The sequence below is a fragment of the Oncorhynchus tshawytscha genome, linkage group LG29 (assembly GCF_018296145.1).
Source record: "Oncorhynchus tshawytscha isolate Ot180627B linkage group LG29, Otsh_v2.0, whole genome shotgun sequence".
NCBI lineage: Eukaryota > Metazoa > Chordata > Actinopteri > Salmoniformes > Salmonidae > Oncorhynchus > Oncorhynchus tshawytscha.
Genome location: NC_056457.1, coordinates 22,296,609 through 22,308,360, shown reverse-complemented (window position 1 = coordinate 22,308,360; position 11,752 = coordinate 22,296,609). Strand labels below are relative to the sequence as shown.

Here is an 11,752-nt window from a genome sequence, read left to right as displayed (position 1 = left end):
CAGTTCTAGCCCAAAATATGCCCCCAGAGAAATAGAATGCCTAGAATGGCCAAATCACTGGGATGCATTTTGGATTAGCAAATGAACAATATATCTGCTTCCCATGACACATTGGCTTGTCTGTTCCAGTTAAATTGGTGCACCTTATTGATGGTACCCATTCTATACATCCCATTTCTACGTGTCATTCTGGGAGGTACCTCTCACCTGTAGAGTGTAGTTTGCTTTTTCATTGATCAGCTGGGAGATGAATTTAGCTGTGTGCTGGAAATGTACTTTTTCTGGTGAGAGAAAAGAAGACCAACACATACCATCTTATTGTTAAAAACATAAAAGCATTTTGTTAGGCTAGAAAGGTTTTCAAGGATCTCATACCATCTGCTGTTGGATGAACAATCAGAATCTTCTTGTCTAGGAACTGTGATGCCCTGTGTGCTAGATTTGCCATCTGTGGAGAAATTACATAGATATTATATTTTATGATACACAGTATTACACTGATGTTATATTACAAGCCAATAGAAAAAACACAGCTCATACATGAAGTTCAAGTGAAGGCTGAATAAAGAAGGCATACCGCATATGCTCTTGGGTCAGGCTTGGGCATTCCCAGGTATCTCTCTGAAAAAGCTGATGCTGGAAGAGAGGTTGTCAAAAGGAATCAATTCATTAGATCCTATCAAGGGACGTAGTGGTTTCAAATAATAATAAAATCCAGAAAATCACATTGTAGGATTTTTAATGAATTTATTTGCAAATTATGGTGGAAAATAAGCATTTGGTCAATAGCAAAAGTTTCTCAATACTTTTGTTTTCTACCCTTTGTTGGCAATGACAGAGGTCAAACGTTTTCTGTAAGTCTTCACAAGGTTTTCAGACACTGTTGCTGGTATTTTGGCCCATTCCTCCATGCAGATCTCCTCTAGAGCAGTGATGTTTTGGGGCTGTTGCTGGGCAACACGGACTTTCAACTCCCTCCAAAGATTTTCTATGGGGTTGAGATCTGGAGACTGGCTAGGCCACTCCAGGACCTTGAAATGCTTCTTACGAAGCCACTCCTTCATTGCCCGGGCGGTGTGTTTGGGATCAATGTCTTGCTGAAAGACCCCAGCCACGTTTCATCTTCAATGCCCTTGCTGATGGAAGGAGGTTTTCACTCAAAATCTCACGATACATGGCCCCATCTTTCCTTTACACGGATCAGTCGTCCTGGTCCCTTTGCAGAAAAACAGCCCCAAAGCTTGATGTTTCCACCCCCATGCTTCCCAGTAGGTATGGTGTTCATTGGATGCAACTCAGCATTCTTTGTCCTCCAAACACGACGAGTTGAGTTTTTACCAAAAAGTTCTATTTTGGTTTCATCTGACCATATGACATTCTCCCAATCTTCTCCTGGATCATCCAAATGCTCTCTAGCAAACTTCAGACGGGCCTGGACATGTACTGGCTTAAGCAGGGGGATACGTCTGGCACTGCAGGATTTGAGTCCCTGGCGGCGTAGTGTGTTACTGATGGTAGGCTTTGTTACTTTGGTCCCAGCTCTCTGCAGGTCATTCACTAGGTCCCCCCTTGTGGTTCTGGGATTTTTGCTCACTGTTCTTGTGATCATTTTGACCCCATGGGGTGAGATCTTGCATGGAGCCCCAGATCGAGGGAGATTATCAGTGGTCTTGTATGTCTTCCATTTCCTAATAATTGCTCCCACAGTTGATTTCTTCAAACCAAGCTGCTTACCTATTGCAGATTCAGTCTTCCCAGCCTGGTGCAGGTCTACAATTTTGTTTCTGGTGTCCTTTGACAGCTCTTTGGTCTTGCCCATTGTGGAGTTTGGAGTGTGACTGTTTGAGGATGTGGACAGGTGTCTTTTAGACTGATAACAAGTTCAAACAGGTGCCATTAATACAGGTAACAAGTGGAGGACAGAGGAGCCTCTTAAAGAAGAAGTTACAGTTCTGTGAGAGCCAGAAATCTTGCTTGTTTGTAGGTGACCAAATACTTATTTTCCACCATAATTTGCAAATAAATTCATAAAAAATCCTACAATGTGATTTTCTGGATTTTTTCTCTCTCATTTTGTCTGTCATAGTTGAAGTGTACCTACCTATGATGAAAATTACAGGCCTCTCTCATCTTTTTAAGTGGGAGAACTTGCACAATTGGTGGCTGACTAAATACTTTTTTGGCCCACTGTACCTCATATATATACACACACACTTACCTCTTGTTATACCTCAATACACAGCAGAAAATACTACAGATGATGTTATGTGCAGCTGTAGTTTTCTTTAAAACTCCTTAACGATGAGTATTCATTCATGTCAGATGAGCTCTCAAACACATCCATCTTTTCAGATAGAAACCATAGTCTGAAATGAACAGAGTCATAAACCCCCACACCTGCTTCTGCTGTCATCCACACTTCCCTCCCAAGTATCACCGCTCTCTCTCTCTCACATAGGCACATCTGTCTGGCACTGTAGTGTTGGCATGGGAGGGGTGTCTGCTCCATCATGTTGATAAGAAGCATTTACACACACACACACACCTTACCGTATAGGTCAAAGTCCGTGATGGGTGAGAGGGCTACACCACATTTCACCGGGGAATCCTCGGCGCTGAGTAACAGGCTGGTCACATAGCCTCCATAAACCTGAGACAGACAGACAGACAGACAGACAGACGGAAAGCAGAAATCCTATATCAACACAAGGCTTCTCTAACTGCTGCCTACAGACAGATACCCATTTCAAGCTCAGTTTAAAGATTGAGTTTGGAGACCCAAGAGCAGTAGATCATTAGCCTGGTCACAGATCTGTTTGTGCTGTCTTGCCAACTCCTATGGTCATTGTCATGCTATTCAACACATTGAGCACAAACAGATCTGGGACCAGGCTATTTGACAATGCCCCTGATAATGAGTAATATGAAATAACCCATGTCCATTACTGCAAGTTGCAGCTTCCTCCATAATGTATGTTTCCTGTTATGGATGATTAGTTCCAAATAATGTTTGGCCTTCTGGACTCTCTAATACATCAGCAGCCAGTAGGAGGACTTGGCCAGAGGCAACAGAATTAAGCTTCTCTTCATGAACATCCTATCAGAGGTGTCAGAATCTATTAAAACTATATCTATTTGGTCCAAAGGTAAATGTTGAGCTCGCAGCACACATCTGATCTGTCTTTTTCCTATGTATTTTCAACACACAATTCCAGCAATGCAGTACATAAGAAAACCACACAGAGTAGGCATAAACACTGTAGCTGTCATTTACAGCTTGCACTTCAGTTGAAGAGTGTAGCTGGCAATCTTAATATGACACTCAATATGTTGATATGAACGAGCAAGATTTAAGAGCATCCCTAGTGATTTCTATACTTAAAACAAGGATGGTTAGTTAGCACATCAGAGTTGGCAGAAAGATACTGAACAATACAAGGGGTTCAAGGGAACATTATCCACTTCAGATGTACAGTGCCTTGCGAAAGTATTCGGCCCCCTTGAACTTTGCGACCTTTTGCCACATTTCAGGCTTCAAACATAAAGATATAAAACTGTATTTTTTTGTGAAGAATCAACAACAAGTGGGACACAATCATGAAGTGGAACGACATTTATTGGATATTTCAAACTTTTTTATCAAATCAAAAACTGAAAAATTGGGCGTGCAAAATTATTCAGCCCCCTTAAGTTAATACTTTGTAGTGCCACCTTTTGCTGCGATTACAGCTGTAAGTCACTTGGGGTATGTCTCTATCAGTTTTGCACATCGAGAGACTGACATTTTTTCCCATTCCTCCTTGCAAAACAGCTCGAGCTCAGTGAGGTTGGATGGAGAGCATTTGTGAACAGCAGTTTTCAGTTCTTTCCACAGATTCTCGATTGGATTCAGGTCTGGACTTTGACTTGGCCATTCTAACACCTGGATATGTTTATTTTTGAACCATTCCATTGTAGATTTTGCTTTATGTTTTGGATCATTGTCTTGTTGGAAGACAAATCTCCATCCCAGTCTCAGGTCTTTTGCAGACTCCATCAGGTTCTCTTCCAGAATGGTCCTGTATTTGGCTCCATCCATCTTCCCATCAATTTTAACCATCTTCCCTGTCCCTGCTGAAGAAAAGCAGGCCCAAACCATGATGCTGCCACCACCATGTTTGACAGTGGGGATGGTGTGTTCAGGGTGATGAGCTGTGTTGCTTTTACGCCAAACATAACGTTTTGCATTGTTGCCAAAAAGTTCAATTTTGGTTTCATCTGACCAGAGCACCTTCTTCCACATGTTTGGTGTGTCTCCCAGGTGGCTTGTGGAAAACTTTAAACAACACTTTTTATGGATATCTTTAAGAAATGGCTTTCTTCTTGCCACTCTTCCATAAAGGCCAGATTTGTGCAATATACGACTGATTGTTGTCCTATGGACAGAGTCTCCCACCTCAGCTGTAGATCTCTGCAGTTCATCCAGAGTGATCATGGGCCTCTTGGCTGCATCTCTGATCAGTCTTCTCCTTGTATGAGTTGAAGGTTTAGAGGGACGGCCAGGTCTTGGTAGATTTGCAGTGGTCTGATACTCCTTCCATTTCAATATTATTGCTTGCACAGTGCTCCTTGGGATGTTTAAAGCTTGGTAAATCTTTTTGTATCCAAATCCGGCTTTAAACTTCTTCACAACAGTATCTCGGACCTGCCTGGTGTGTTCCTTGTTCTTCATGATGCTCTCTGCTCTTTTAACGTACCTCTGAGACTATCACAGTGCAGGTGCATTTATACGGAGACTTGATTACACACAGGTGGATTGTATTTATCATCATTAGTCATTTAGGTCAACATTGGATCATTCAGAGATCCTCACTGAACTTCTGGAGAGAGTTTGCTGCACTGAAAGTAAAGGGGCCGAATAATTTTGCACGCCCAATTTTTCAGTTTTTGATTTGTTAAAAAAGTTTGAAATATCCAATAAATGTCGTTCCACTTCATGATTGTGTCCCACAATACCGTTTTATATCTTTATGTTTGAAGCCTGAAATGTGGCAAAAGGTCGCAAAGTTCAAGGGGGCCGAATACTTTCGCAAGGTACTGTAACTACATGCAACCAATTAACCTCATAATTATCAGGAGAAAAAAAGTATCTTACTTTGCCGAAAGCTCCAATCCTGGTCTTGTCAACGTAGGGCTCTTTAGATATTATACTGAAATGCAAGAAATTCGATTTGGATTACTTCATCTAAGAATGAAGACTTCCTGATCCTGAGTACCCCTTCCAAGTGTTTCTGCTCAGTTATTTTGCTAGCTGTCCATGTCAAGGCTCGTTAGCACTCGGCTGTAATATAGAAAGGAGAAAATCCTGATTTGGCGAGGTACAGGCCGGTGGAACATAACAATAATTTAGCCACACACTTTATAGCATCAGCTGCCTAAACGTTAGTTACCTAAGAGTGTGTGAATAAATTATTTTTCCTTTACACATGTCAAATCACTACACATTTCCAGACCTCTGCCGATTGGCTGCTCTTCAGTTCACATGACAGTGTTAGGGCAGTCAGTCTTGTGACAGAGAAGTCCAAGGCCTCACACTTCCCATCATGGATTTAACAATGGTGGAAACACCCTCCAGCAATTATTACACCAATCCAATGCTTTTAAATCCATGACTGAAAGCGCACCACTTAGGGGAAGGGTGGAGAATCAGACCGCAGTTGAAGGTACCTACCTGAGGGCCTCCAGCTGGTCCCTCTCCTCGAACACGCCCAGCTTCCTCTGGACGCGGTGCAGCAGGTTAGTCCCCTGGAAGCCGCTGCCCCGCCCGTCGAAGCGTACCACCATGGCCCCGAAGCTGCTCACCAACACCGTGGCCCAGTCCATTTGGAACAGCTCTGATACCATCTGACCACCGGGGGTGCTGTCACTGGTGACGAGGGAAGGCAGCATGTTTAGTCCTTATTAACCCATCATTCTCACTCACTCACTCCCTAAAATAAATAACTACACATGCACACACACACCTCTCACAGTCCCTTTTAAACTGGAGGTGTGTCCTCATACAGCAGATATAGAGAAAATGACACATTGTCTTTATAGTAGTGCCACTTCATCCAGAGGTGAGCCAGGGTGAAAAGACTAGAGACAGGGACTGAAGAATCTAGTCTAGTGTGTGTTTCACCAACCTGCAGGCAAGGGCATGGAGTGAGATGGTGTGATAGTGGAGGAAAGGAGAGGAGGGTTAATTAAAGGGGGAATGGAGACCTTTTCATTGGCAGCGTAATTACTGGTCGTGCGAAGGAGAGAGAGTTGCCACATCTCTGCCTTAGATGAATAGCCCTGATTAAAGCACTGAGTCTGAGGGTAATTATCTCTCCTGATGAGGCAACCTGTCCATGGCACAGAGGAGGTGAAAACCTCTGTGTCAACAGCTGATGAGAAACTGTGGAGATGGATAGCGAGCTTTTATAGTAGAGCAGGTGTGTGTGTGTGTGTGTGTGTGTGTGTGTGTGTACTCACACGAGGAGGAGCAGAGGATAGTGAGATGAGTCCACAAAGCTGGCAGGTTTGAGGATCTGCATCGTTAGTGCTACACAACAACAAAAGAAAGTGATCAGTATGTGTCACGCCCTGATTTGTTTTACCTGTCCTTGTGCTTGTCTCCACCCCCCTCCAGGTGTCGCCCATCTTCCCCATTATACCTTGTGTACAGTGAGGGAAAAAAGTATTTGATCCCCTGCTGATTTTGTACGTTTGCCCACTGACAAAGAAATTATCAGTCTATAATTTTAATGGTAGGTTTATTTGAACAGTGAGAGACAGAATAACAACAACAAAATCCAGAAAAACGCATGTTAAAAATGTTATAAATTGATTTTAATGAGGGAAATAAGTATTTGACCCCTCTGCAAAACATGACTTAGTACTTGGTGGCAAAACCCTTGTTGGCAATCACAGAGGTCAGACGTTTCTTGTAGTTGGCCACCAGGTTTGCACACATCTCAGGAGGGAGGCTGACGTTTGGCGACTCGAACCTTCAGCTCCCTCCACAGATTTTCTATGGGATTAAGGTCTGGAGACTGGTTAGGCCACTCCAGGACCTTAATGTGCTTCTTCTTGAGCCACTCCTTTGTTACCTTGGCCGTGTGTTTTGGGTCATTGTCATGCTGAAATACCCATCCACGACCCATTTTCAATGCCCTGGCTGAGGGAAGGAGGTTCTCACCCAAGATTTGAGGGTACATGGCCCCGTTCATCGTCCCTTTGATGCGGTGAAGTTGTCCTGTCCCCTTAGCAGAAAAATACCCCCAAGGCATAATGTTTCCACCTCCATGTTTGACGGTGGGGATGGCGTTCTTGGGGTCATAGGCAGCATTCCTCCTCCAAACACGGCGAGTTGAGTTGATGCCAAAGAGCTCCCTTTCGGTCTCATCTGACCATAACACTTTCACCCAGTTGTCCTCTGATTCATTCAGAAGTTCATTGGCAAACTTCAGACGGGCATGTATATGTGCTTTCTTGAGCAGGGGGACCTTGCGGGCGCTGCAGGATTTCAGTCCTTCACGGCGTAGTGTGTTACCAATTGTTTTCTTGGTGACTATGGTCCCAGCTGTCTTGAGATCATTGACAAGATCCTCCCGTGTAGTTCTGGGCTGATTCCTCACCGTTTTCATGATCATTGCAACTCCACGAGGTGAGATCTTGCATGGAGCCCCAGGCCGAGGGAGATTTGACAGTTCTTTTGCGTTTCTTCCATTTCCGAATAATCGCACCAACTGTTGTCACCTTCTCACCAAGCTGCTTGGCGATGGTCTTGTAGCCCATTCCAGCCTTGTGTAGGTCTACAATCTTGTCCCTGACATCCTTGGAGAGCTCTTTGGTCTTGGCCATGGTGGAGAGTTTGAAATCTGATTGATTGATTGCTTCTGTGGACAGGTGTCTTTTATACAGGTAACAAACTGAGATTAGGAGCACTCCCTTTAAGAGTGGGCTCCTAATCTCAGCTCGTTACCTGTATAAAAGACACCTGGGAGCCAGAAATCTTTCTGATTGAGAGGGGGTCAAACACTTATTTCCCTTTAAAATGCAACTCAATTTATAACATTTTTGACATGCGTTTTTCTGATTTTTGTTGTTGTTATTCTGTCTCACTGTTCAAACAAACCTACCATTAAAATTATAGACTGATCATTTCTTTGTCAGTGGGCAAACGTACAAAATCAGCAGGGGATCAAATACTTTTTTCCCTCACTGTATTTATACCTGTTTTTTCTGTCTGTTCCCAGTTTGTCTTGTTTGTTCAAGCCTACCAGCGTTTTGTCTCAGCGCCTGGTTTTCCCTAGTCTCTCTTTTTCTCGTCCTCCTGTTTTTTTACCTTTACCTTTGCCTGTCCTGACCCTGTATCCGCCTGCCTGTCTCTGAGCCTGCCTGTCTCTGAGCCTGCCTGCCATCCTGTACCTTGACCTCTGCTCTGGATTATTGACCCCTGCCTGCCTTGACCTGTCGTTTTCCTGCCCTGTGGTTACAATAAACATGGTTACTTCACACAGTCTGCACTTGGGTCTCATCTTGATTCCTGATAGTATATGTAATTATATGATTATACTGCCACGACACAATTCTCATTTGTTCATCAGCTTCATTATCTGTTCATCTTAACAAAACAGACTTTAAAAGTCAGCTCTGCTGTTGAAATCTCCCTTAGCGTTAGAGTGGAACATAACATACTGTAATCCTCCATGGTGATCTCCTTGTATTCCACGTGGGGCATCTGCATGGAGTCCAGCCTAATCCTCAGATTCTCATTGGTCTCCAGGTCAAACACCTCTGCAGTGACAAACATCATGGACTTAGTCTATGGCTGAGGTTGCTATGGCTATCATGGTCTAAGGGGCATGTACTGTAGATGTTCAAAGGGGGTTGTGGAAGAATGTTGGTCTGGAAGTTGTGATGAAGCCATGCTTACAACAAGAGACATAACAGAGGACAGAGGGAAATTACCAGAATGCAGAGACATCCCTCCCTCCCTCCCTCCCTCCCTCCCTCCCTGCACTGACACGCCGTGATAAAGACAGAACAGCAATGTAGGCTGTAAATATCAATGAAGACTTCAGAATGGCTGGCTACAGAGAGACGAGCCTTAAAGAGGCTTATCTTGGCATGCTGAGACTGAGATTGGACTAGTAACAAAATGAGTGGGTGTTTTGGTCGGGGAGAGAGTTCTCTCCTGACTGTCTGACTGGTTGTAAGAGGTATTTCTCTTTGACCTTGTGTGTGTGTGTGTGTTCGCTGCAGAGTACACACTTTACAGAAAATGCATCCAGGTTGTTATTCCCCCTACAACAGCATGTACATTTCAGAATAACTTTAAGGGCTCCAGTTAGAAAGCAGAGTTCCTGCCAAAAGTACCTTTAGTTTTCTCCCTTGGCCTCTAAACTTAAATATATGCAGTAAAATATGACTGCTGAGTAGGCTATCTAGTCCCCTTTGTACACATAGTTGTGGCTATTCTTCCAAGTGTACATGCTGTAACCAGCAGTAAACAAACACGGTAGAGTCTTTCATTACAGTGGGAAGGTCATGTTGTTATGAGAAAATCCATCCAGCTAGGTAATGTAATCAGTATGGCTGCCAACACACTGGGCAAAGGCTGTAAACAGTGACTCAGCAGAAAGCAGAGGTGGCCTTGCTGTGCTGTCAAAGTCTTGGTATGCTGTGCCTGTTTGATGAGGTCACACGGCTGTGGGTGGTCATATTGTGAATCAGGAATGGAGGGGAGGGCATTAATTCTGTGGTCTGTAAATGCTCGGTAAACAGAGATAGATACAGATGTTTACTTTCTATGGTGTTAATAAAGAACTGTATTTCCGGGATGATGTTTATTCATGAAGAGGAGTGGATGTCCTACAGGTGTGTTTGTGAGTGTGTCCTTCTCCCCCCCATGGTGTCCCTCTAATGCTGAGTGTCCACTACACAACTTTCAAAATCCTAACATCGCTGAGCCTCTCACATTAAGCGACCATTTGTATTTTTGTCTTGCCAACGCAGTGCACATGAAACGATGTGGCAAAGACGGGGGTCACACACTACCAGATTCTTCAGTTGGTCGTGAGGATTCTCCATACCGCCACATTCTCTTGCCAAAACATTGATGTGATTAGATTGTTAACATACCGTAGCTAGAATGAGCTGTGGCTCAAAGCTGCCTCATAAGTTTCCAGTCAGACATTCCCGCTTGCCATATAGAGTTGAAATATCTAGCAAAATTTTTAATTGAATAACATTGCTGGTGAACTTTAGAGCTGTAACGATTTGACACTTTGGGGCTTTGGTTAAAGACAAATACAAACCAGTAGTAGTAATTTCTCCTGCTCGAGAGTCTACACATTTTGAGTGATGTGAAACAACGTCATCTCACTGGCTTCTTCTCTGGCGAGCTCTCATTGGCTATTTCTGATCGTCGTTCACAAAACTTGACGTTGCACATCTCACACTACAAGAGCATCGCAGATTCTGTGCTGATAAAATCAAACATGTTTGAAAATATCGGAACATCTCGGACAGCTAAAAGACGGGATCGGTAGGCCTCAGATTGCATCTCTGACCCGCTCACCTCTCCAATCTCAAAAAACTTGTCTGGGACAGCTAAATCAGGGCTAAAATTGTGTAGTGTACACCCCACTTAGCAAGTATCATCTGCTTCCTGACAGTTACATGGCAAGTCAGAAATCAGATCTCAGTATAATGGATCTAGTGTATATGTTTGTGCGTGTGTGTGTGTGTGTGTGTGTGTGTGTGTGTGTGTGTGTATGCCGGATATTAACAATAGAGGAAAGAAAGAGGAAGATCATGCAGTGTGTGTATGTGTGGTGGGTGTATGTGTGGTGTGTGTTTGATAGATAAACAGGGTGTAAATGATTTCATTTGATGACCAATTTTTTATTTGAAAGAATCCAAACAGAATCCTAACTGGAAGACTCACTCTGTCTGTCCTGTGTGCTGTACACGGCTACAAATGGGACATCAGGGCCTGGAGAAAGACCAAAACAAAAACAAAGAGGACAAAAAAAGACATCAGCATCAGGCATTTCTCTTGCATTGAAACCAAGATATGTGTCCATTAGTTTGTGGTGGCACCACTCTGTCTCATCTCTGTCTGAGTTTATGAGTACATTCTGTGGCTCCATCTTATGTACAAATAACTGCATGTTTAAAAATGTATCCCCACTGTCCACAGTTCTAGGAAAAGCGAGAGAACGGGAAAGGATGATTTTATTATCCATTTCTATCTAGACTTGCAAAAAGACTTGCAAAAAAAATCAGAATCGCATCATTTGAACTCATTATTAAGGTGCCATTTTAAATGGCACCTTGACGATAGAAGACTGAGACACAATATAGGCCAGCCTCAAAGTTTCTTTTTTCTTTCAAAACCCCAAACCCATGGTTTACGCCATTTGAGAAGTTCTGACACAACATCAGAGCATTATTGATTAAAGTCTGAAAGCCTGACATTATCTGCTTTGCAGAGAACAGACTCAAACCTCTACAAATAATGTTTTACTTCACATGTTTTCTACAAGCACAAAATATGTAGTCCAGACCTCCTTGTTATTGTTAGCTTATCCAATTAATTGAACAAAACCCAAATAATTTCTGCAGTGTTCAGGAGCTGGCTTCCAAACAAACAAGCCCCTGTAGAAACACTCACTCTCTGTCTCCTAAAACACAGCGGTGCACTAGGAAGGGGCACATAATAAAATGATAGATGCAC

The 11,752-nt window shown here is 43.3% G+C and overlaps 1 protein-coding gene across 5 annotated transcripts in view; it reads right to left on the bottom strand.

Annotated features, from left to right (window-relative positions):
* LOC112227747 (dipeptidyl aminopeptidase-like protein 6) overlaps positions 1–11,752 on the bottom strand; it is a 356,992-nt gene that overhangs the window by 3,522 nt on the left and 341,718 nt on the right. For all 5 annotated transcript variants that reach the window (XM_042308485.1, XM_042308488.1, XM_042308486.1 and 2 more), the window contains 9 exons: positions 10,961–11,008; positions 8,707–8,805; positions 6,499–6,568; positions 5,711–5,905; positions 5,135–5,189; positions 2,551–2,650; positions 578–636; positions 376–448; positions 208–281 (listed from right to left, as the gene is read on the bottom strand). In XM_042308485.1, the coding sequence (XP_042164419.1) occupies positions 208–281; positions 376–448; positions 578–636; positions 2,551–2,650; positions 5,135–5,189; positions 5,711–5,905; positions 6,499–6,568; positions 8,707–8,805; positions 10,961–11,008 (773 nt within the window). The remainder of the gene's footprint in view (positions 1–207; positions 282–375; positions 449–577; positions 637–2,550; positions 2,651–5,134; positions 5,190–5,710; positions 5,906–6,498; positions 6,569–8,706; positions 8,806–10,960; positions 11,009–11,752) is intronic.